Source organism: Talpa europaea (assembly GCF_964194135.1).
Source record: "Talpa europaea genome assembly, chromosome: 7".
Classification (NCBI taxonomy): domain Eukaryota; kingdom Metazoa; phylum Chordata; class Mammalia; order Eulipotyphla; family Talpidae; genus Talpa; species Talpa europaea.
Window position 1 is genome coordinate 71,059,852 of NC_140074.1, and position 27,000 is coordinate 71,086,851.

The window sequence follows — 27,000 nt, forward strand, 5'->3', positions numbered from 1 at the left end:
TTCACATACACCTTTATTCAAAACCTCCATTAACTGGGCCTCCCTGGTGGCACAATGGGTTAAGCACAGCACGATGAAGCAGTCTGAAGCCTCTGTAGCACGAGTTCGTTCCCCTTGCCCGAAAGGGAGCAGCCCACGTGGTGCAGCAGGCCTCTCCTGTCTTGCCCGCTGCTCCCCTCAGCAGTGTATTTCAGTCAGTCTGCCTGTTCTATTGCCCACTCTTTCTCTGGTGGATCCTCTCACCCTGCACATCTCTGGCCTGTGCCCCAGCTCTTATATGCATAAATAATCTTAAACAAAAAAAAAAAAAAACCTCTATTAACTGCCAATCTTACTAAAGATTAAAAAAACCTTCCGATCATTGTTTACAGGGCTTTGGGACCAGACCCATCTACTCTCTGACCTCTCCTTCCTGTCTCACTGCATCCAGGGAATCCAAAAGACAAAAACCGTTTCAGGTTCTGCTGTAACAGTAAATTCAATTTCCCTTAACTTGTACATTTGATTCTTTGCTTAAATGTTATTTTATCACAGAGGGTGCCTACCTATCCAAATTCTCTTTCCCTTTTCCTGCTTTATAGTCTTACTTATGACCATAAGAATATTAATCATATACTACTTCTGACAAGAATGTAGAATAAATGAGCAAAGGGGCTTTTGCTGGTTCACTGCTGTTATCTCCAGTGCTTAGGCTGGTGCCCTACAAGTAGTGGGAGGGGACAGTAGGGCTCAATAAATATTTGTTGAAGGGAAGATTAAATGATATAGCTGAGACACAGAATGGAGCTCAGGCCAGCATTTACTTTTCCCCCTTATTTTGGTGCATGGCAGATCTGCATGAGGAGTCTGCATTGCTGACAAGACAGAAACAAAAAATATGGGAGAGGAATAAATAATTAAAGACCATGATTCCTATTCAGGAATGGTATAAGAATCACCCAGATGGCCCAAGCCAAACCCTGAAACTTTTGATTTAGAAAATGAAGGTGGGGGTACAGCAACTACCTTTTTAAAAGGTCCCCAAGTGATTCTGATGTCCAATCCCTGTCAAAACCAGTTATTCAAAAGAAGTATAAAAGGCATGTGGTATGTTATTCAGTAAGTAAGATAAGAGACTTTTTTTTTAAAACCCACATACCTGACTGGGGACTCAAAAATATGGTTGTTTTTTGTTTCTTTTTTTCTTCATGTAAAAGCACTGCCTAAAAAATGAAATAGACTGGTTTACAAAATTGCAAAGAATAGCATCTGAAACAGTCTTAAAACTGTAACCATATCCAAAGAAAGCTGAAGTTAAGCATGTGGGTGGCAGAATGTGGCAAGTTAATGAAAAGCAAGACATATGCAGCGATCCTTAAAGCTGCCACCTAGTGCATCACAAGCTGTCACGAGCGGAGGACAGAGTGAAGAGTCAAGAAGGATGAGTCACAAGGAAGGCAGCAGGGCTTGGGGCTGCCCAACACCACAACAGGACCTGGCACAGAGCTGCCAGCACTCAGGAGTGTTTGCTGAATAGACAGATGACCAAAGGGCTTCCTGGTCAGGTCTGAGCTAGGTTTACCTGAGGAAATGGGCCAGTTGGTCTCAAGGGTGAAGATGGGGATCCAAATACACAACCTGATTTAGACATACCTAAGAAAGAAATTAGTACTTTTTGTTCCTACTTTAAATCGAAAGCATTTTCAATTTCAAGTTTTTAAACTTCCACAGAAATATTTTCTGTTGACATGACACTCCACATAGTATTATTGTGCAGACAAAAAAACATTTAAAGTAAGAGGGAACAGATTAACTTTTTGACCGGCAGAAGCAGCTGATTATTTTTAACTGCTACCGAAGGACAATCAAGAACTCTAACACTACTCTTTTGCTCTTATTTTACTTTTACTTAATTTAATGTATACATATTGTACATTAATATATAAATACTGGCACTGAAGAAACCAAGATTTTAGATGCATGCTTTTCCTTAGGTCTGATAATTACATCTCCCCACCATTCCTTGAGACAGCCTCTTCTCTCTTTGATTTGCTGCTACCTCCGTGATCTTACCAGAACCTTGATCTATATTGGGGGATTCATTAGTAGAGAACTTAAAACTTGCTACTAGCTAAAAAGAAGAAATCCATCAAAGCTGGGGGAATGGCATTCTTTCACAATTTTGTTGTACCAAACAAGAACACAATGATAACGTGCTTCATGCTATTAGTAAATAAAGACCTTGAGTTCTTCCACAATTTTATAAAAACTACATCTTATTGGTAATATTTACAGTCTCCTCATCTGTAAACTGGGGGCATCAATAATACTATATTTAATGAAATTATGGTGAAATTAGATGAGATTATCCATGTAAATTACTTAAAACAGTGCCTGACCCAGAGTATATGCTCCATAAATGTTTGCTATTGCTACTATCTTAATTTTTGTAAGAGGAAAAATTCATTTTCCTCGTACAGTCATAAAAGAAAAGCATTTTATTCTGTTATATGTCCAATGTCAGAGCAAAAATGTTCAAATTTGAGGGTGGACTCTGAGTTCCTTAAAGCAGGGAAAGGAAAATTTTAGCCAAAGCCGTATCTCCAACAAAGATTTAAGCCCTATTTTAAAATGAACAATTAAATAATTAAAAACACACATCTTTCCATATAAAGCTCTTTTAAAAAATTAAGTGATGGGTGATCTAAAAACTTTGTCTTAAAAAAGATACTACTGCTGTCATAATAAAATGGAAGAGAGATATGGCTTTGCAAGAACAATCATTAAGGAAACTGTCAGCAGCACTGACTTTTTACGCTGCCCACAAACACAACTGGGAACAGGAATAGGGTTATTACTACATTAATCAAAAATTACTTCCCAGGGGTTCTTTTCTACAATTACCAAATTTCATCTACTTTCATGGGTTTTATTCCTGAGGATAAAAATGAGTGCACCAACTGCTCTGTAAATCATAACTTCTCTCTCTCTCTCTCTCTCTCTCTCTCTCTCACACACACACACACACACACACACACTTCCCTTACACTTACTAGTCGGTTAAAAAGGGTACACAACAGATACTTCACAATTTAACAGAAAGGGCCAGATCAGATACAAAAACTCAAAGGGGCAAGATTTGTGGATGATTTTGAACGAATGATGGATGATATATTTTTCTTCATCATAAGAAAAATGTTCACTACAGAAAAGTATCAAAATGATAAAACCCAAAGACAAGATCCTTTATAGCTCTCCTCTGCAGCTAGAGCCACTGTGGACTATGTCCATTTTCAAGGCATCTGTATGTATGCGTCTAAACAGAAAATACCAGTGGCTCACCTGTTGTGTGCACAGTATGGTGTCCTGAGATTAATGTCAACTATGCCTCCTCCATGTTGGGCATTGAGTTGTTTCAAAAGTGACACATCAAGTAGTGAAGCTCAAGTGGGACTTGATTTCTACAGTTAAGCTACATTTTTTAGGTACTGGGGATGACTAGGCTTTCATTTCTATGATGATATTAAAAATTCAACCAAATGACTTCCATAAGCCTCCAAATAAAACCAGGAATAAGTATTTAAGGCATTAAAGGGTTATAATTAAAGGGGGGATTTTATTTTCTTTAAAAAAAATTCTTTTTGATTTGTTAAAGAAATAAATATAACTACAATAGTAAAGAACTCTAGAAAATAGATTTCCCTTGAGATGTTAGTGCAAACATCAAGGTGTGATTGGTGTCCATACCTGGAGAGCCTTTAAACTGTGGGCATTCTTTTTTAATGTGCCCTTCTCTTCCACAAATAAAACAACGTTTTTCTCTTAAGTCTCTGTCGTCCTGCCTCTTCCATTTTTCCACTGGTGGTCTGAGATTTCTCTCCCTCCCGAGGTCAACAGTTGCCCTCACTGGCTTGGCTTTCTGTGGGGTGCACTGTATGGGCTTATCTTCTCTTGCTGATACCTCCCTCTCTGTGTACTTATTTTGCATTTCTTTGTCTTCTTTGCTCCTTTTATCTTTGTTCTCGGGGTATCTTTGGTTCAGGGTATCTTCCTGATCTCGCCGTCGCCTCACTCTGTAGAAGCAGACACACAACTTTGGTAGGAAAACTCCATAAATAGAAACCTAACAACTTCAGGTTCAGAAGATAACCCAAAGTAGAAGGTAAAGAGGGGAAACAAACATTTAACAAAGTTAAGTCCATCTTCTCTATCAAGACACAACTTTAGGACTTCAGAGCATAGTTTTTCTTCATTTTCACAATTACACCAGTGCTGGAAAACCAGTTTTTGCAATTACTGGAATTCTTTAGTTTAATACTTACTTTGATATTGATATTCTAAAACCCAAATTATCCTTGTGGAGATCCGCTAAATAGCTTCTCTGGGCCATCAGCAATCTTTACTGGGCACTGGAAATTTGGGATGTGGCATTTTCAGTTCACAAGGGAATGATGGCTATAAGGGGACTGTATTTTCCTTTCTCTCTATGGTTAGGGAATGTTATTTGAATGAAAAGCAAAAGAGGCACTGAATAAGAGCCTCAAATTCCAGATGGTGGCTCATTTTAAGTAGCGTATTTTTTTTTAAAAAAAAAGGTTTATTTATTTTTTACAAGCGTTGTGGTATAGGCCAGATGCGCGGGAGGGTGAGAGGATTCACTAGAGACAGAGCAGGGAGCAGAACAGGCAGATGACAGAAATACAATGCTGAGGGGAGCAGCGGGCGAGACAAGAGTGGTCTGCCTCGCCTTGTGGGATTCCTGCCAACCGGCAGGGATCGATCCTGCACTTCAGAGGCTGTGGACAGCCCCACAGTGCGGCGTTCAACTGCTTGCGCCACCAGGGAGGCCCTTATGTAGCTTATTTTTAAATGAGAATAATTGTTCAATCAAAAACACCACCACCACCCAAAATAACGGTAAGTTCCAAGCAAGCAGCCAACAAAATCATGGCTTCTGCCCTCCCTCAAACATCACCAGAAGAAAGCATGGTGACCAGACATGGCAATTAACAAATTGGGTACAAGCTAACAGCATTATACTATAGTAAACAATTAGTAAGTCTAAATTTCACTGTGGTATAACCCATAAATTTACAAGAATAACTGATAACTGATACTTTTCATGACTGAAGTGATTCTGAACTTCTCACTGCTATATAAAATGGAAGAGTTTTAGTTCCCTTTTTGCCTTCTATCCCTGTTTCAGAGGCTGATGATCAAATGACTGTGGAATGATTCATGCCATGACCAAAATTAGGAAAGTGGGCTGGGCCTGCAAGACCTTCCACAGAAGGTAAGTTAATCCTAGTCAGGTGTACTTAGAAGTAGTGCTTTAAATCACTTTATTTTCACTGTAAAAATCTTAAATTTATTGAGAACTTCTGGATTTCATACAAATTAATTTTGTTAAAATATAAGGTCATGGGCCTCCCTGGTGGCACAAGGGGTTAATAAGCACAGCATATGAAGCTATTCGCAGCCTCTGCAGCACGAATTCAATCCCCAGCCAGGGAGCAACCCACATGGCACAGCAGACCTCTCCTGCCACACCCACTGCTCCCCTCAGCAGTATGTTTCAGTCAGTCTGCCTGTTTTGTTTCCCTCTCTGCCTCCTCTGGTGAATCCTCTCGCACATACAAGCACCTCTGGCTTGTATCCCAGATCTTATATGCATAAATAAATAAATCTTAAAAAAAAAATTGAAGGTCATTTAAAAACTGAAGAAGAAAGTGAAAACACAACTACTCCTGCTGAATATTTACTTACTTTCTCCTCATAGGACAATCCTTCATGAAATGTCCAATTTTCCCACAGATTCGGCAACATCTATCATTTGGGGCCAGCTCTCCTTCAGTCAGCACATCTGGATCAAAAAAGTACTCCTAACAGAAGATAAACAAAATATTTGAACTCTTAATGTCATATCAAAACACAAGAAATGACGTATCAATCAAGGATCTTAATCTCAATGTCGATGTTATTTTTAATTAATTACTATACTGTTTAATTCTAAAGCCTAAAACCATGAAGAGGTCTAATTCAGTAGTTTCACTCAAATTCTTTTTGTTTATTCCTTTTCATCACACAGAACAAAGTTTAGCCATAAAAATAGCCTTTCAAAAGCACATGTCTACATAAAAGCCTTACACCTCTCTGTGAGTCAGATTCCCTAGGACTTAGGAGGGAGCCCAAGTCAGTTACAAAAGTTCTGTTTCCCTAGAAAATGAAAATGTTTTAGCTTAATAAATTGAGAATATGATTTGCATTGTAGATTACAGAGGGGAGAAAAAAGGAAGCTATGCGTTGTTTCGATTTGTTATGATGGAAAATACCAGAGGAAACCAGACAATTGTCTGGACTCTAGTCCTTTGTTACTAATACAAGTTAATATTGTTAAAATAGAAGGTCTTTTGAAAATATAAATAACTGGCAGATCCAAAGAATCCACTGTGCTAAAAACATTCTATGTTTTTGATATATATGATCCCATGGTAAACAAATGGGAGCAAATTAAGTGTTCATTAAGAAAACTTACACAAGGGGAAACATAAATTTATCCTTAACATAAAACCTTCTACTTTCTAATTCCCTTTTCTCTCTCTGAAATAAATGTTTATTATTCAATGTCGTCTTATTTTTTTACCAAGTACAGCCCCATAGAAACCTGAGTGTAAGGTTGTATGAGAACACATGGTTTTCTAACACAGGGAACATTGTTTCTTTCCTATTCCCATTTAAAGGATTTATTCCTGTTGGTATACAGACTTAAAAAAAAATTTTGCACTTCACATGAGGAGAGTGAAGGAGGCTCTTATTTAGGTGTAAACTTTGCTTGACAGAGGCTGGCATGGAGCTGACTCTCAGTGACAGCAAGGCCCCTTTATCTGTATGATAAGTAGTTTTCCCACTTAAAAATCCATTACTGGGTATTTTCCTGTTTTCCTGATTATTGGCCTCAAAACAGAGATTTTCTAAAAATGGTGTTAGCAATTACTTTATATTGTATATATGTCTTGCATAGACTCACCAGAGTATTTTTATTACTGAATGTGTACAAATTAGGTGCTTAGTAAAAGCTGTCAGAATTTTTTTCTTTTTTCTTTTTTTGGTATTTCCAACACTTACTATTTTTGAGTAGTCCTTTGGAAGTCCTTTGACTGGAATACCAAATACTCTTCTGCCATTAATAAATGCTTTCATTATAAAATTTGTCACTAAAAAAAAAAAGTGCTCAATTAGATAGATCACAAGGAAGAGAGATAACATTAATATTTACAAACAAAGTAACTTACTTTTCCTTGATAATCCAGCTCCAAGATTATGATTCAAATCGAAGGGATCTAGCAAAGAAAATTAATAAGAGTCAAATAGGAAATGCCCCTAACTCAGACAGTAAGTGTAACAAGGACAAAGTGCTTCATACTTTATTAGTGAAAGTATTAAATGACTGTTTTTATACTGAATTTTAAATCTGTAGTTCAGTTACGTAAAATATATTCCTAAATATAAGGCAGTTTTTTCCTCAAGTGTCCAGAAAAAGAGTGTATTGGATTATATTTGAATCTTTATATAAAGTCCTTCACATTATGAGTTGCTTCATTTTGCAATAAAATATTGCTCTGAGAAGATATATTCTGGTATTACCTGACAATGACAGTTTTGGACCACATAGAGGTAACAAATTTAAAAGATTTAGCACTGAATATTTTGCTAACTAACAAGCCTTTCAAAGATCATTTTAGAGAATAATTTATCGTGGGTATCATAAAACACACTTATAAGGGAAGCTAAAACACAAACACACCACACACCTACTCATGTGGCATAGCAATGGCTACTGGGATCTCAATTTCTAGTAAATACTTATAAGGATTCCCAAAAAAGCTTAACTATTAACATCCAAACATCTTAGATAAACGTATACATTGTGCTCTGGAATATTATTTGTTAAATGACACAGAAAGTGATAGGAATGATGAAAAAGATACTGATGTCAAAGATGTGAGAGCTGAGTAGATTAGCTCATGTAATAAATGGTGGTAAAAAACTAGTTCCATAGCCTGTGGTGACCTGAATTTCCTTTTATAAAATGTTCGGATATTATGAAACTGACATTAGGCTAAAGTAATGATAAAAGCATAACCTTGAGCAACTCATTATCTAGGTGATATGAGTATATATTAAGTAAAATAATAAGATAAAATCACAATATAACTTGTCTTTTCTTGGATCATTTTTAAACATTTAAATTCCACTTTCCCTTAAAATTAAAATCCCATAAATTGCAAATAATCAAATGCAAACATCAATGATCCTGGATCCTTGCATTCAATGGCAAAAGGGTTTCAGTATGGCCAAAATAAATGTAAAAATTCATATATAATTACATAAGATGTAAGATCCTCCATCAATTAATTGCAAATAAATAACGTTAAAATTTACTTTTAATGCACTCTGCTAACCCTCAATTAGGAAGGCTTTAAAGGTCCTCCCTGATAGTGTTCCTGCCCGCCTTGACTATGCAGGTGTTTCTCTCACTAAGCCTCTCCCTTTGCAAAGCAGCAGTCTCCTCCTAAGACTGCCTGCCTGTGACTACGTAGGAGTCTCTTTTTTTTAAAAAAAGATTTATTTATTTATGCATACAAGAAATGGGGTACAGGCCAGAGCTAAGGGGGGGTGAGAGGATTTACCAATGAGAGTGAGGAACAGAATAGGCAGACTGACTGAAATACACTGCTGAGGGGAGCAGTAGGCGGGTCAGGAGAGGTCTGCTATGCCATGTGGGTAGCTCCTGGCTGGCTGGGCACTGAACTCATGCTGCAATGGCTGCAGCTAGCTTCATAGGTGCTTCTGCCACCAGGGAGGCCCTATGTAGGGGTCTCTTATCAAACCTTTCCCTTTCAGGGGCAGCTCTCTTTGCCTGCTTGTGTCCGTGCAAGTGTCCTTTACTTCCCTCTCCTTTTTAAAATAAACCTGCCCAGGGCCTCCTGGTGGTACAAGGGCTTAAGTCTCAGCACTATGAAGATACAGGCAGCCACTATATCATGAGTTCGATCCCTGGCCAGGGAGCTGACCCACATGGCGCAGCAGACCTCTCCGGTCTTGCCCGCTGCTCCCCTCTCAGCAGTGTATTTCAGTCAATCTACCTGTTCACCTTTCTCTGGTGAATCCTCTCACCCCTCCCACCCACCAACTCTGGCCTACACTCCAGCTCTTATATGCATAAATATATCTTTTACAAAAATAAACCTGCCCTTTTTTAATATTAAAAAAATTAGTAAAAAAAAGGGGGGGCCTCCTTATATTGAAGCTGGATCATCTCTGTTAAGCATCCATTAAGTGTCCAGCAATAGTAAAATATTGGTAATGATCACCAAAGTCTTTCAGATTTGTATCACATCCCACAAAGCGCATCAATTATTTAAATTTATCTTTAGGTGGAAACAGACAAGTGTGCCTGATGTAAACAAGAGCAGGACAGTGGCACTGTGCATCCCGACAAGGGGCTTAGAGCTGCCCTGGAATAGCTCTCTAAGGATAAAGAAAAATGCCCTCATAGTTCAAGCTCTATATTTAATTCAATTTCACTTTGATTTTATTTGTACCTTCAATAACAATATATTTTGAGGTCCACTGTTTCTTGAAAGTTGTAAGTAGACTTTTTCTCCTGATGCTAATGACATATTCTTTAAAATCAAATTCTTCTGTGTAGAAACGAAGAAGTCCCAACCACAGTTGCCCAACAGACTCTGTGTTTTTTCCATATTCTGGCCAATAGGTAGGCTAGAAATAGAAGAGAACAAAAGATACTATGTGTTATAGTAAAATATTATTTTAACAATCATTTATGCCATAGGGAGTAAATTTGGACTTTTAACCATAGTTTAAACACATAAAACTATTATGTAATTTTCATTTTACATTTTAAAATAACATTTACATGAGTTTATTAATCTTTACCCTATGACTCAAAGTTAAGGAGAGATCAGGGTTTGAAATGTCAAACTTCAGGGCCTCCCTGGTGGCACAGGGGGTAAAGACACAGTGCTATCAAGCTATCACCAGCCACTGTAGCATGAGTTTGATCCCCAGCCAGGGAGCTAACCCACAGGGTGTAGCAGACCTCTTCCGTCTTGCCCACTGCTCCCCTCAGCAGTGTATCTCAGTACATCTGCCTGTTCTGCTCCCCACTCTCTCTGGTGAATCCTCTCACTCTCCTCCACCCCACCATACCTCTGGCCTATACCTCAGTTTTTTGAATGCATAAATAAATATTTTTTTTTTTAAAAGTCAAACTTGAGATTGCATGCTAGTGTAACAAACTGAACACACAATTTAGAAATTGGTGATGCCTGAGTTATTAAGTCTCTATAACTCAAAGAAAGTTTTCCAAACCCTGTAGGAAGGCAGAGAAAATATCTGTGTTCATTTGAAAAAAGCTACTGAATTATTTGGAATTATTAGAAACTAAAGAAATCCTGCATATTAGTAGTTCTCTGAAACTTACATGGCTTAGAGAAAATGTTTTCAACTTGAAAGGAAACATCTATATATGCTCGTTTTTTGCTATGATAAATATAGGTAAATATAATGTGATAATATAGTTGTTGAGACTATACAGCAGTATCATTAACTATCAGTCAAGGATGTAAAAAAAAAAATCTTTACTTTAAAAATACGTACCAGTTCCTTTATTTGATCGAAAAAATAAATATTCCAGCCATCAACAAATATTTCCGGTTTCTTTTCACCTTTATATATCTGAAATTAATTTTAAAAATATTAGTATGGATTACAAATTTAAAACATTGATACAAAAATTTCTAAGAAAAACAGCTCAAAGATCACCTAGCTTTACAGATGAGGAATACACAGTTTCTTTTACTAGTACCTCTTGAAGGACAGGAATGACTGGCGGATTTCTCTGCTGGAGAAAATACAGCACCATAAGTGTGTATGCATATGATGATAAACTGCCTCTAGATGCATCACCAATATCGCACATCTGAAGGAAAGGAAAACAAATAACAAAGGGAAGATCATCAATGTTTTCTGACAAGTTTCCAGCTATTCTATTATCACTTAGTGCAAGGTGCTTATATAGGGGATTAACATAAAATTTTATTAACATTTTCAAATGGCAGACTATGCCAATAAGACCAGGGCCTCCCTGGTGGTGCAAAGGGTTAAGTCTCAATACTAAGAAGCTATCAGCAGCCACTGCAGCACAAATTCGATCCCAGCCCAGGGAGCCAACATACATGGCGCAGCAGACCTCTCCTGTCTTGACAACTACTCCCCTCAGCAGTATATTTCAGTCAATCTGTTCTGCTCCACACTCAGTCTCTGGTGAATCCTCTCATCCCCTGTATCTCTAGCCTACAACCCAGCTCTTGTATGCATAAATAAATAAAATAAATCTTAAAAAAAAAAAAAAGTAAGACTAACCAAGAGAACATCAAACAAAATAAAACCAAAAAGCCCCAACAGAAGGCCTCCCTGGTGGTGCAAGGGGTTAAGACACAATCTATGAAGCTATCCACAGCTGCTGCAGCACGAACTTTATCCCCAGGGAGCTACCCACACGGTTACAGCAGACATCTCCTGACTCGCTCGCTGCTCCCCTCAGTAGTATATTTCAGTAGATCTGCCTGTTCTGCTCTCTACTCTCTCTGGTGAATCCTCTCACCCCCCACACCCCTAGCCAGTACCCCAGCTCGTGTATGCATAAATAAATAAATCTTAAAAAACAAAACAAAACAAAACAACAAAAGAGCAGTGGAGTTATCAGTCACAAGCAAGATCAGATTATCACGTAATATTTAATTTAATTTAAACCTAATCTGTTATACCCCAATGTCAGACCACTGTCAAGATTTAATTTAGTTTAAATATTTAACTGTTTGCTAAGTAGGGTATTTTTAAGTTAAAAAGAACCATTTGACATGGCTATGGCTTTTTACAATATATAGACTTATCTTCTCAACAAAGTTTGAAAAATCAATGTCATTTTCTGATAAATCACAACAGGAGCATACTTACCTTTGTAAATACTTTCATGGTATAGCACAAATATTTCACTCTGAGGTCAATGGCAGAATAAGCAGATAAGAGCCTTGTATTATGCAGAGCCTGTTAAAAGATAAAATACAGAATAATGCTATCAATGAAAGAAAAAGGTTTTAAACTAGAAAATTCCGAGTAAGTTTACACTCTGATTCATTTTAGAACAAAGATATTCATTTTAGAACAAAGACACTGAAACCTATGTTTTTCTCCCAATGACTAAGCCTCATTAACGTACTAAATAGTAATTAAGAATTGTAAGTAACAACTAACCCCTCATGACTGCCATTATGTTAATATTGAGACTTCCTTAATCTGAATAGTCCCAGAAAATCAGGGCTATTAAAATAAATAACCAGCTACCTTTAAGTATATGTAAGATTCCATCATCCTGTCCTGGCATTATTTAAATTAAATGTTCTTAGGGGCCAAAAGGTCCCATGAAATCCTAAAGTTTTAAACATGGGTGAGAATAAACCCACATATACATACTCCAAAATTAAAATTGAAGGTAAAAAAAAAGTGCTTGCTCACTCTGATTTCATTTTAAATAAATGCTGTTAAAAGGAAAACCACAGTCCCAAAATGGAAGTGCCTGTGGTAAGTCAACTAAGACTTAATACCTAACTTAACAGCAGTTTCAACATTCTCCAGGAATGCAGTCTTAATTGATTGGTGTGAAATTTTGTTGTCAGCATTAATGAAGTAACTTTTTTTTCCATTTCCCAAAGAAAAAAGAGGTAATCTCTGACAGGACATTTTATTTTCATTCTCCATGAGTTGGTTACCTTGGCCTGAACTGCCTTATCTTACCCTCTTTCTGCCTATTAAAACCTTCATTTTGTACAAGTTTTTGGAACGCTAGTCTACTTGCTATAAGGGAAGTTGTGCAATTCATGCATTATTTAATAAAGTCAGCTAGATGTTTAATATTAACCTGGCTGGGTTTTTGTTAACAATACTAGTATTAACCTAATCTGTTATACCCCAATGTCAGACCACTGTCAAGTACGTAACAAGCAAACACAAATAATGATCAAAAGAATGAATAAGATGAAAGGAGTGGTTCATTTAACTTGAGATTTTATAAAATAAGATATTCACTCCCGGGCCTCCCTGGTGGCTCAAGGGGTTAAGCACCACACTACAAAGCAATCCACAGCCTTTGCAGCACGAGTTCGATCCCCGGCTGGCCAGGGAGCAACTCACATGGCGAAGCAGCTCTCTCCTCTCTCACCCACTGCTCCCCTCACCTTATTTCAGTCAGTCTGCCTGTTCTATTCCCCACTCTATCTTTGGTGAACCCTCTCACCCCCAACACCTCTGGCCTGTACCCCAGTTCTTATAAGCATAAATAATTTTTTATAAAAAGATATTCACTCCCTTTGCCTTCCCTAAAGAAAAGGCCTAAAGAAAACCTTACCAGTGTGTTATACAAACTGATGTCCACTTCCAGACCACTTCTCAAATGGAAAAACTTTACAATTGGCACCTTTGCTGTTGTTATAGGCAAGATGTTTCTCAGACCTAGGTTAGGACATAAGATAGTATTAGTAAATACAGGAGTGGGGGCTATGAGTAGGTCTTATGTTAATGTTTCACTATAAACTAATGTGAACTTAACTTTGGCTTATTTTGCTATAGTCAACAAACGTGGCAAAGTTTATGATTGTTAAACACATTCACATTTAAAGTACAGCAGGCCCTTCTGCCTGCCTGGTAACAAACTTTTCAGAAAACCTTAAGTGTGTTTCTGCATCAGACTCAGCCTACTGTCAATGCAAGCAAGGCACTGGAATGGGGGGGGTCTTGGCTTTCTAGAATTCTCAGATGTTACTTTCAAATCCACTTTGCCCTCCGAAAACTCACTGGATTGTGTGCTTGCTCTTGGAAAGCTGTCAGTCTGATAAACACCAAAAAAGAGGAAATTAGTACAGAGTCTGAACTCCATGGTCCCTATGTACTCTCTCCACAGACTGTATCTATTCGGGAGAAAAGCCTACCATCATCTGAATGCTCAAAACAAAAGTTACTCATCATAGATCTAAGAATTATGCAGTAAAAGAAAATAATCAACTTCAAAAAAATTATGAAGTAAAAGAAAGCAACCACCTTCAAAAAAGGAGGGAATTGTATTCGCAATTGTATTTGCAAAAAGAGGAAGAAAATGTATCCTTTTGAAAAAGGATAAGAAGTATAAATAGAGGCAGCTGAGGGACTCATCAGGTAGGGAAAACGGCACGTGGAATAAGAATAGATGCCTGAAACAGACGGCATGTTCAGAGAACTTCCAATGAATTTCACAGACTAGAGAATGAACTTGAGCAAGAATAATAAGTAATAAGGAGAAGCAGCAGAAATTGGGAAGAGTTCAAATAGAGAACATATATATCCTCCTAAGAATTAATCTTAGGGGCAAAGAGAAGCTGATGAACTGGTGTAAGCTGGGAATAATCACTGACCACATCTATTCAATGTGCTCCTTGCAATGGATAGATTTCAACACAGCAATAAAAGCAGGGTAACCATCATGAAAAATGATCTGGGCCTGAACTATCCTGGTGGAATGGGAATGAAGAGAAGCAGCAAGACATGTCTGAGAGCATTTATAAGTGGCTGGGCTGGGAAGTGGATGTAGGGATCACAAGGGACGAAGGCTTTAACAGTAAGAGGTATAGTTTCCTGAGTGCCTAAAGTCCTTTACAAACATTACTTCCTCATACTGTTCACTTTCATCACCTTTATGTTAACTAACAGATGAATAAACAGATGAGGAATCCAGAAGTTAGCTTGCTTAGGAATATGCCACTGGTAAATTATGGACCTGAGATTCAACTCTAGGTGACTTATTCCAAACTTCTACTCAACTTAGGGAGAGAGGCAGAAATTGGGAAATTCCCCTACTCAACTCTAGGACAAGGAGGTAGACCAATTATCACCACCCATTCTAGTGATTCCTAGGAAGCCAATGTCAACAACCAAGAAAACAGATTCAGAAGGAAGGACAGGAGTGGTGGCACTAGCAGAATGGAGGCAGTAGAAGAAGGAGTTCATTCTGATATGAAGTTTGAGTTTCTTCTGAAAGATGTGTTGACAGTTATCTAGGAGAGCAAGTACACAGTGACCTAGAACTCAGGAGAAAAGTATGCAGATGACAGAGAAAGTGTCAAAGAAGGTCTATGTGGGAGATGGCAAGGAAGCCTAACTTAATATTGCTGGGGAGGAATAGTATAAGTTAGCAAATGATAGGCCCTGCACTTATGTATTGCCTTGCTTAACTTTAAATGCTATTGTTATTATTTACACTTTACAAATAAGGAGCTGAGTGTTTATAAGGTGGCTGAGTCACTTTCTGCGATTGCAGAGTCAGAAAGTGGGAAGTCAAGATCTAATAGCAGACCACTGTGTGATTCCAGAACCCACACTAGCTACTTGGCTATGCTGCCTCTACATGAGGTAGCCTTTTCTTCTCTTTCCCCCATTTTAGAACTTGACACTGTCACCTGCTATGACACCTCTAAGACCCATGTGCTAGGATTTATTCACAGAGCATCATCCAGGTTCTTATTTTATCATTCCAATAGTTCCTTTTCCAGTGTCTTTTCTGCACACAGAAACCAAAGTATAGTTCTCAACTTCTTTCAAATGATCCTTTGGAATTTTTTGTTCCTGGTTTCTCCCTCTTCTTAACATGTTCAAAGTGTATTTTGAAATGTTTCAAGTTTATTTTATGCTTCAACCCTGACTGACAAGTCCTTTTTTCTAACTGCGCGCCTGACTATTAACTCAGAGACTATACCTTCACGGCAAACTTAAACACCTCAACACTAGTGTTCTCTGCAAACAATCCCTTTTTTCAAGTATCAGACAGCAACCTAAGCCCTTATTTCCTATTAGAAGGTGCCATCCAAGAAACTTCCCTTTGGGCTCTCTCATATCCTTTCTCCTTATAGGAACACTGGCACCTGGTTACGGTCTTCTGTCTTGCACAGCACTCAGTGATTCTAAGGATGTGAGCGTCAACAAACAACAGATTATACCAGTTACCTAAAAAGAGACTAACAGACTGTGCGAGATCCCTAAGAGACTATACTTGCTCCGCTAAAAATCTTAAAATTTGCTTTTATTGGAATTCTCCCCTCCTGAAGAAACTTCAGTGACTTTCAAGCATGTATAGATTTATTATCTTATTTCCTATTAGTTTCCAGTTGAAGCTTCTCTGTGTCAATCTTCTTGTTATTCTCCAAATTATACTACAGTAACTCTCATGTTTATATCCACGCACTATAAGGAATGATTTTTCTTTTGGTCTGTTCAAATAGTATTTGTTATTATCTGAGATCAGAAAACAAGTCGGTCTTTTTATGAATCTCCCCTATGCAACTCTTCTACAGAATCTGTATCTCCTCAAAAGTTATTTAATGTTTATTATAACCTTTGACTCATTTTGATAAGCAAATCAAAGAGAGTAACCTCACATTGTTATGTGACAGGTCCTTGAATTTAGATACTTATTTTTTTTTTTGCTATTATCACTAACTGTCCAACACAGTGCTGTTATTATCCATGTGTATGAAGCACCTTCCAGTCTGAAAGTGTCCTATTTTATTTATTATTTTTTAAAAAGATTTATTTATTTATTTATACAAGCACTGAAGCGTGGGAGGGTGAGAGAATTCACCAGAGCCAGAGCAGGGAGCAGAGCAGGCAGAAGGACCGAAGTACACTGCTGAGGGCAGCAGCGGGCGCGGCAGGAGAGGTCTGCAAGCCATGTGGGACCCTCTCCCGGTGGCCGGGGAGCAGCCGGGGATCGAACCGGTGCTGCAGAGGCTGCGGGCAGCTTTGCAACCCAGTGCTCAACCGCTGCGCCACCGGGGAGGCCCAGAGTGTCCTATTTTAAACATGTTTCATTCTTAGGAAGTACATACTGATATATTTAGGGGAAAGAGATGTGATATCTGCAGTTTGAGTTCAAATGGTATAGGAAAAAGACATGAGCAAGCAAGAGACAGATCAAATGTGGTAAAAAGCTGACAACTGATGGATCTGAGTGAAAGACAGAGTTTTTTCTACAGTCTTTGCTGTTTTAAGTTTAAAATCATTTCATTATAAAAATCAAAATCTAGCTTAGTACTAAAAAATAGTCATAACTTGACAATTTAGTTTCTTTGCATAATCTTTAAAAAAAGGTTAGAATTCTCAAGTGAATGAAACTTATTTTAATAACCAAAAATAAAAGTATATCAATACACATTTTTAAAATGCTGATGCTCTAGCTTAACTTTTAGTGGGAATACACCAAAATTCTGATTTTGTTTATTATTTAAATAAGATGGCATTTGCTTTTAAGCTCCTGAAAAAAACAAAAACAAGTATTATGTTTGTGTTGCTTATGTGTGTGGGGGCATTCTCATGCTGTGAATTTAAGTGTATTCCTTTTTTTGATATATATATATTTACATTTTTAATTATATATATTTTACATTTTTCATTTTTTAACAAAGTTTGCTTTCTTTTCTCAAGTGTAGTCCCCATAGAATTTCCACCACCAGTTCACCTGTGCACCATCACCACAGTCCCCGGTGCTCTTCCCTCCCTCATTCAGATCCCTATCCCTCTCTCTCCCCCTCCCCTGCAGATGTCGCTGGTTTATAGTTGTCTGTTTATTTTTGTTTTCTTTTGTTGTGTTTTTTATTGTTATTTTTTTTCCCCCGATGCCTTATTTGGTTCCCCTGTATTCCTCTTACAAGTCCAAACATATGATATTTTTCTTTTTCCTTCTTGACTCAGATTTAAGTAAGATTTTTCCATGGATAGTCCATGGATTTTAAGTTCCGGGAGGGCATAGATCCTATTTTGTTAAGCTGCATTCTAAGCTCTTAGCATAGAACTTGCTGAGCCACATTTGAAAAGATTTCCACTGTTAACAGCATTTATAGTTGCCTGTGACAGCAAAAGATTATGGTAATTGTTTTTCTTTTCTACGCAAAATTTATAAACTCTACACATTTATAGTTATAAGTCCTAACAGTCCAGTTTTCTAAATTTATTGATGGCAGAAATGAAATTAAGGGCAATTAAATAACTAAATTGGTGATACACAACTTGTTGAACAGCACAGGTGCAAATACAGTCCATAACCCCAGTCCACAATGCTTTTCACCATACTACATACCAATGTTAATGCCTGCACTTTGGTTTATACAATGTTAACAAAACAAAAATGATTTTCAAAATTTTTAGCCTACATGGCATATGCCTTGTCTTGAAATAAAAATGAGCTAGAAAAATGTGCACGCAAATTATCTGCAGTTTCTCAGTCTTATACTTAATCACTTAAGATCTTTTAAAGACTCCAATATTGCAAATATCTATAAATGAGCCAAATACTGTTTCACTGGCATTAGTAAATTCTGAATATGTAAGACACTAACATATAAGGCAAATATATTTTTCAGAAAAAACTTATAAAAGTACCTGAATGTTTTCTGAGGACTCTTGCTAACTCTTCAATAGTTTTTACACAGTCCAAACCCTGCAACAAAATGGCACAAATTATTAAATCAAAAATGGAAGACAGATTCCTAAACTGACTATAAACAGTTTCCATCAACTGCAGAAATAATGAATTTCAAATCATTTTTTTGCTTGTGGGCAACCATGGGTCAGAATCCTAAGGGAAAAAAGTACTCCATACCCCCTACTTAATAATCGCTTTTGGAGGCACAACAAAGGCAAAAATAATCATACCTGCATTTTCCCCTGTGTGTTGCTATGTTTCAAAGAAGTACCTTATATGCCAGAATAAGTAAGAGGTAATTTTTATGTCTGGTCTTACTCATTCATTGTAAACTTCATTATAATTTAAATTGAGAGCTGTGGAAAGTGATTATTTCCCCAGAGAACTAGTCAAAACTACAATGCACAAAATGAAAGTCATAGAATATGAATAATATTTCAAATACACTATACTTAGAAGCACTTCGGTTAAGCTATTTCAATATAAGCCCTTCGATGGTTACACATATCCCATAAGCAGAATGAGATGCCATAAAACCAATCTTGTAAGTTATGTAAAAATTCAATCTTGGCAATATACTATAAAGTCATTCCATACATAGGACCCAATTTTGCTTATCCATATTATTCACCAAACTCAGGCTAGATAACTTTTGGCTATTTACCCAAATCAGAAATATATGGAAAAGACAAAGACCTGAAATTAAGAAAAGCAAAGATCTTGAATAACAGCAGCATCAACTATTGGATATACAACATTTGGACTGTTGTTGAAAATAAAAGAGGATGCAATTCGTGCTTCTCAGATTTTATTTATAAAAATTCCTTCTTGTACATCAGGGTGAGCAAACCTTTTCTGCTCATTGTAACTATTCAATCCTGCAGTTACAGGGTAAAAGCAGCAACTGGTAACACATGATTGAAGGGGTGTGGCTGCACTCTAATAAAACTGTATTTAGAAAACAGGCAGTGAGCTGCCAAGTCTGCTGACTCTAGATATACTTGATAGCTTCTGTATACAACAATCTCCTAAGGCAAGAGGAGCTATCACTTCCATTTTATCAATTATCAACCAAAAAACCATGTTTAGGGAATGATGAAACCAAGTTTGCCTTGACTGTTAAATGAAGCACTCTAATTACTGTGACATACTGCCTTACTTACTAACAAACTTTTCAGAAAACAGGTGTGTTCATGCATGAGTCACCCAATGGTCATGCAAGTAGGACACTAAAAAGGCTGGCCTGGCTTTCTAGAATTCCCATGTGTCACTTTTAAATCCACTTTGTGTTACAGGTTGACAGAATGAGACTTTCTACTCCTCGAAATTCACCTTAAAAAACTTTTTTTTTTAAATAAGATTTATTTATTTATACAAGAACTGAAGTACAGGCCAGATTCACGAGAGGGTGAGAGGATTCACTAGAGACAGAGCGGGGAATAGAACAGGCAGACTGACAAAATACACTGCTGAGAGGAACAGCGGGCATGACAGGAGAAGTCTGCCGCACCATGTGGGACCCTCGCCAGCCGGCCGGGATTGAACCGGTGCTGCAAAGGATGCGGACAGCTTCACAGTGGTGCGCTCAACTGCCTGTGCCACCAGGGGAGGCCCTCACCTTAAACCTCTTAATGTATTGGACCAGAGAGATTACATCACATAGTGTGCTCCATGGGGTTTGCCTGATTAATTTGGAAAATATAAAGCTGTATTATCAGTCAAGAGTGTCAATTCACACTGCCACAGCAAATGGAAGTTTTATGTGATCACGATACCTCAGCAGTTTCATGTCCATTAATTGTCATACAGACATCGAGGTCACTCTGCTTGAAACCAAATCCATTTTTGGAGGAGCCAAATAAGCTTAATTTAGTTCCTGTTAGGAATATATGAAAAGTAATAACTAATTACTGCTGTACATTTAATTTTCTGATAAAAACAGCCTTCTCATCAATCAAAACTATTCTGTTAACTACCTTACATTAACTTTACTATAATTATATTCTTATTAACCATTTACTATAACTTACTTTTCCTCAAAATTTATTTTTTCAAAAATCTGTTAATAAATACAAGCTGTACATGGCATGAAAGACTACCAGCACCATTTAATTCTTAAGTGTGAGAACATAACAAGAAAAAAGGTGGGTCATTCTACATATTTAACAATGTAAGCTTACTAGCATCCAACTAAATTCAAGTTTTAGAGGCACAAATTTTCACTTGAGACATAATATTAAATGAAATTCACTTGTGACATCTTTTAAAAGAAATAATGACATTGTCTTCTTAGCTGAAACCTTGCCCCTACCATCAAAGCAAGATTACCTTATTTTCAAAATTAGTATGCTGGTTACAAAGATACTCGTTTCTTAAGGAAGGTCATATTACCTTTCTTTTCTTAAAAAGATACAAAATTATTTACCTGGAAACTCCTGTCTTATGAAACTTTCCAGGTTTTGTCGAATATGTTCACGAGCCTGATCTTCTAAAATCGTTGGCGCAAACTCCTCTGTTTAAAATAGAAACATTCAGAAATACTTTTCACATTCTCTGAAAAAATGAAACTTTCAATAAAATAAAACCTAGTAAGCTTCAGGGAAAAAAACCCCAAAACAAAAACCCTTACATTTTGCATCTAATGGGTAGAGAGCATTAGCAATGTATAATAGATGATGCCTTTTTAAAAAGACCTGCTCCTGAAATGGATACTAATTTGAACAGGTGTTTGGCAAGTGGGCATCAGAAAACCTGAGGCAGTCTTCAGAGTGTGAAAACAAAAATTGTTGCTTATGTACATATGTTTTTTCCAAAATAGAATGTACTTTCCTTTAATAGCACACAATCCCAAAGTGGAATTTACAAAAACAAACAAAAAAACCAAAACACGAAGAATAGGTGAATAGTCAAAGGAGCAAAGAATATGCAATGGAACATGGACAATTTGTTCAATAAACGGTGCTGGGAAAAATGGACCACCACATGTAAAAGAATGAAACTAGACCACTACCTCTCACCATGCACAAAAATCAACTCAAAATGGATAAAGGAACTGGACATAAGACCTGAAACCATAAAATATATAGAAGAAAATATAGGTAAAACACTACAAGACATACATCTCACTAACATCTTTAAAGACTTATCCTCCAAAGCAAAGAAAGTCAAGGAAAAGATAAACAGCTGGGATTAATTTAACTTATGACCCAGCAATTCCACTCCTAGGGATCTACCCAAAGGACAAAAAAACATTGATTCAAAAGAATACCTGTACCCCTATGTTTATTGCAGCACTATTTATAATAGGTAAAACCTGGAAACAATCCAAATGCCCAGAAACAGATGACTGGATCAAGAAGATGTGGTATATATACACAATGGAATATTAATCAGCAATCCAAAAAAGATAAACTCATGTCATTCACAGCAATATGGATGGAGCTAGAAGAAATTATACTCAGTGAAATAACTCAGAAGGAAAAAGAAAAATAATGGATGGTTTCACTTAGGAGAACCAAATAAGACACCAGTGTAAAAAAAATAATAACCATACAAACACAACAAAACAAAACAAAAACAGACAATTATAAATCAGAGACATCCTGCAGGGGAGGAAGAGGGAGAGGGATTAGAGGGTGGGAGGGAGGAGCACAGGGGAATGTGGTGATGGTGCATGGATGCACTGGTGAAGGAAATTCTATGGGGATTATACCTGAGGGTGGTAGATGGGAAGCAAATATTGTTTAAAAATGAACAATGATGTGAAAAAAAAAAAAATAGGTGTCTACTAGCAAAGACATATCTCTCAAGATGCAGCATATGATGTATCAAGCTTTTCCACTTGAAAGAGCTGCATGTCTCTCCATTTAAATGAATTTTTTCTGTATACTGATGCTTCTGAAAACTGGTGTTGCTTACAAGGCTATTATATAGGCTATTAATTAGTATCAATTAGAAAGATTTCTATACTTAGATTTTGGAATTGTAGGATGTTAAGAATTAAATATTTTTCTTTACAATAACATTTCTCAGAAGTCTTTATTATGCTAGAGTGCCCCATAAATCTCTAGGAGAGGGGGCTGGAGATAGTTATTCCCAACTTGACCTAAGGAATGCTTCACATTATGAAACACTAATAACTGCACCTAGAAAAACATTTCAAGGATCACCAGTTAGATCTTCCCTGCCTCTATCCCTCCATTTTTAACAATTATGCAAGGAATATCCCAAATAGAATAGAAGATACAGAGCACTGTAGATACAATGGAGAATGTCACAGACTTATTTCATAATGGAGCTACCAGTTTAGTGATTAGATGACAGTTGAGAAATCCAAAGAAATATTAGTAACTTACTATAGCATTGGATGCAAACTTGATCTAAGATGTATGAAAATTTGGGTGTTAACGGTGGCAGAGGTTCCAGCTGAATTCTTTTGAAGTCTTCAGGACAGTCCTTCTTTAGGTGACCCTCTCGTTTGCATAAACTGCATACTATTGTAGGAGACTGCAGGAAGATGGCAAAGCAAAGTAAGACTTTACATCTTACTTGGCAAACAAAGACCTCCTGACCCTTTTTAAAAGTAAACAATGTATTCTCCACTTTTTAAAGGAATAAAAACAATGTGCAGGCACTGAGTTATCTGAGACAGAGACATCCTTTCTCAGGAGAAAGCTTTCTCACTAGCAACAGCATTCCCTTTGCCCTATTCAATTCCCATAGGAGGGAAGTGAACCAACTGGTCCACCAAACAGTGGAGAGCCCTGTTTAGTACACAAATTGAAAGACAAACATTAAAATGGTTTCATAGTCTCCTGTGTCTAGAAGTGGCATTCATTACCTTGCCTTTGGTGAAGGTGAGTTTACTAAACTCATAGAGGAAACCAGACTGATCCACAGTTGAGTTTTCCTCACATACATTTCCTTCTTGAAGATTAATTTTGTTAAGTTCCATTAGTAATGCTTCATCCACATGTTTTCCACATTCTTCCAAGTCTTTGCACTTAGCAGACTGGCCTAAATCACCATCCTCCTCAGACAGGGCATCCTCTTCCCCTGACCTGGTGTAAGTGTTGTCTAATTCATCCTCATCAGCAATGTTGTCGTCATGTTCCCTATGGGTAGCAGAGAACATGAGTTCTTCATCTTCTTCCTCCTCCTCCTCCTCTTCATCAGAGTGAATGATTTCTGATGTGTAGCCATGTCTTGAAGGGGGAAAGTGGTTTACAGCATCTTCAAGTTCATTAGTCCTTTCTATGTTATCGTCAGCATCAGCTTTCCCATGTAAAGTAGCAAATCCATCATGCTCTTTAGCTGTAGGATTTTGGAAGCTATCAACGCCCAAAGTGCTGTCTGTCTCATTACCTTGTGCATTACCACAGGAGACATGCTCTCCATGCTTGCTATTACTTAAACCTTGGTCACCAGCAGTCGAAGGATGCATGCCCTCCCTTTCAATTTTCTGCTTCTCATTTTCCCTTATGTCTTGATGGTGTACTTTAACATCACAACTATCCTCTGTCATTAGACAGTCTGAGTTTTCCAAGTGAACACTGTCGTGTGTATTTCCCACATCCTCCACTAGTGGGTTTCCAAAGCTTTCAGCAGTCTCTTTAGAAGTAAGCAACTGTCCCTTGCAGGCAGTGTTTGCCGTGGAACCAGAATCTTGAGCCAAAACTGAGGCTTTGAATTTATCATCCTTGACTTGTACATCTGGATCATGCTCGGTTACTTCTTTAGAATGTTTGCTAATACACGTAACAGTACTTGGAGGCTTTGGAACATTGGATTTTGTCATTTTGTGTGGCAGAGCAAAATATTTATATGTTGTCCTTAAACAATGAAGTATATATTCAAACACAGGTTGACTATTTAGGGTCCTTGCCACATTTCTTTTAACAGAGTATGGATCTGTAACAAAAAAAAAAAATGCACACTTCATATATTTCTATTTCATGTTTTAAGTTAGTCTGCTGTAGATAAAAAGCAAACAAATAAACAGTAAAATTTAATATATATCTGTATGCTTTTTAAAAAAATTGGGGATGCGGACTAATAAGATACAGCTTAAGAACAAAGAGAAATGTTTTCTTAAATATCTGCTATATTAAGAGAACCCATTCTGTTCAGAACCAGTACCCCTTCCCTATTTTGTTCTGTGACTGTGGAGGCAGGAAAGATGGCATCAGTGCGGCTCTTATGCCTTCGGGAAGTGAGATCTTCCCACCAGGCTCTGCTGAGTGCTCTGCTTTCCCTCTCAGCCAGGCCTTGTGCTTTGTAGAGCTTACCTCCACTCTTCTGCCCTGGGAAGCCCCATCACTGAACTGGCTGGACTGAATTCAGGGGCGAGAGGGAGGCACCAGAAGGAGACACCACTTCTCTCAATCTTTTCTCCTCCCCTAGAACTCCAGCGGGATAGGCAATTGGCCAGAAGAGCTGAGCCAGAGAAACTGCAGGGGAGGGTTTAAAAATGTGAGATCCCCATGACTGCACACAGAATTTATGCAAAATGCAAAAAACCCTCTTATGCAATATAAAGCTTGAAAAAAAAAATCAAGCAAAAATAAGAGAATTCCATTTAGGAGGTTCTTTAAATTATTTGGAGGAGAATTAAGATTTCTAGAGGGGTTTCAACCTCCTGACTTTGCAAAGGTGATAACTAGTCCACTTAATGAAATCTACAGGGCACATGAATGTGTCTTTCACACAACGGTTTCAGTTAATAGAACCTTTACTAAAGAGTGTTTTTAAGAAAAAGCTCTAAATGTTATTGCAGACATTCCAAAAATAACTCTCCTTTACCTTTACTCTCAATAGAGAGGAAACCAAAGAAGAATAGCATTTTTTCAAGAGAAAAGATAATTTCCTCACCTTTGTAAAACTATGTAACATCAGTAACAATACATGAAAGGACTGAATCTAAAAATCCAGAAATAACAACAGAAAAGAGTAAAGGGGTAGTCACACATCACTCAGAAAAAACTTAACTGTTACAAACTTACAGAGAAAACAAGGTCTCAGTCAGCAATACTTTTAGTTAAGTAATTGAGATGCTTTAATTACTGAAAAAACAGTTCAGTCCATTGGAATGACCCACTATAACACACATAAGCTTCTAACTATTTATTTCATTTAAGGCCTACCTTACATGTAGTCGCTGAAAAGAGACTGAAATAAAGAGTTAGGTTGGTGCCTTTTTAAAAAAAGAATTAAAGATAAATTGAGATACCTTCAATGGCAATGCGCTTTTTGGGCCAATCCTTTGATTCACGAGATACTGATTCTTTGACACGGATACTTATCACTAAATCAGCCAAATTAAATTCTAAAGCATAGAATCGAAGCAATTCCACCCAGAGCTGCCCAATTGGTACAGAAGGCTGGTGTTTTAAGTCAAATATTAATGATACCTATTAATAGCAAAGAGAAAACAAATGGGTTATTTCAGATGCCAGCACAATCTGAAAAACTAGAGATTATTTAAGCATCATATTAAAACAACCTGAAAAACCTTAACAAAGGTAAGAATCTCGCAATTCATCTAGATAAAAATCACATTCTAGGTTCTATATCACTTTGGGAAAATGGCATTCCTTCACTGCACTCCTGGTATCAGAGTATGTTAAGATCTAGTCATTATCATAGGAAAAGGCAGGCAGTTTTATGTAACCAGGAAGCATTCCTAATTTTGAAGTCTTAATGACAGGTGGAGAACTGTGCATGGATTCTACTACTCTCAGCACCGAGCTCTCACTGTTATTGCTGCTGGAGGGAGCCTTTTACACAGTTCACATGCACAGATGGGCAGCAGCTTAAAGGCATAGAGCAAAAGGGAAAATACTTTTTGCCCTGATAGGCTACAGAAGCTGACTGCATCTGCAGTGGCAATTAATCTGAAAGTCAGGTAACCCTTGATATATCCGAAACTGATACTAGTTTTACATTCACAGACTCCTGACAAGTTGAAATATACCATAATGTAATAATTCACAAAGTGCATAAGATTTTGAGAGGGAGGGGAAGAAAGAAAAAGGTTCAAATCTGCCACTTCATAGCACTTCATTGCTCTGTGACTGAGCTGCTTCATTCTCAGATTGGCAGTATAGCACAGTGGCTAAAGAGAACTGAATTTGGAGTGGGACATGCTTGGATTTGAAATCCAACTCTGCCATGTACTAGCTGTGAATGATTCTAATCAAGGTATATTAACTGTCTAAGCCTCAGTTTCCTCATCTGAACATTGGGGATCACAGTACCCACCTCATAGGGTTGTTGGGAGGACTGAGTGAGAGAATGTCTGTAAAGAGCTTAGCACAGTGCCTGGCACACATTTTCAAAATATGGTCGCTACCATTATCTGCAGAGTAGGGATGATATCACCTATAACACAGGATAGTGATGAAGATTAAATCAGAAATAAGGGAAAGCATCTGGCA

The 27,000-nt window shown here is 37.5% G+C and overlaps 1 protein-coding gene across 2 annotated transcripts in view; it reads right to left on the minus strand.

Moving 5' to 3' along the window:
• Positions 1-27,000, minus strand: part of TUT7 (terminal uridylyl transferase 7) — a gene marked incomplete at both ends in the record, with an annotated part of 69,339 nt that overhangs the window by 10,061 nt on the left and 32,278 nt on the right. The window contains 15 exons of one of the 2 annotated variants that reach the window (XM_084236984.1): positions 3,727-4,052; positions 5,746-5,861; positions 7,105-7,193; positions 7,272-7,319; positions 9,585-9,762; positions 10,663-10,740; positions 10,871-10,984; positions 12,022-12,111; positions 13,469-13,572; positions 18,523-18,580; positions 20,341-20,441; positions 20,991-21,077; positions 22,921-23,071; positions 23,406-24,475; positions 25,794-25,974. In XM_084236984.1, coding sequence (XP_084093110.1) covers positions 3,727-4,052; positions 5,746-5,861; positions 7,105-7,193; positions 7,272-7,319; positions 9,585-9,762; positions 10,663-10,740; positions 10,871-10,984; positions 12,022-12,111; positions 13,469-13,572; positions 18,523-18,580; positions 20,341-20,441; positions 20,991-21,077; positions 22,921-23,071; positions 23,406-24,475; positions 25,794-25,974 — 2,791 coding nt within the window. The remainder of the gene's footprint in view (positions 1-3,726; positions 4,053-5,745; positions 5,862-7,104; positions 7,194-7,271; positions 7,320-9,584; positions 9,763-10,662; positions 10,741-10,870; positions 10,985-12,021; positions 12,112-13,468; positions 13,573-18,522; positions 18,581-20,340; positions 20,442-20,990; positions 21,078-22,920; positions 23,072-23,405; positions 24,476-25,793; positions 25,975-27,000) is intronic. The other variant, XM_084236985.1, reaches the window with a different exon arrangement.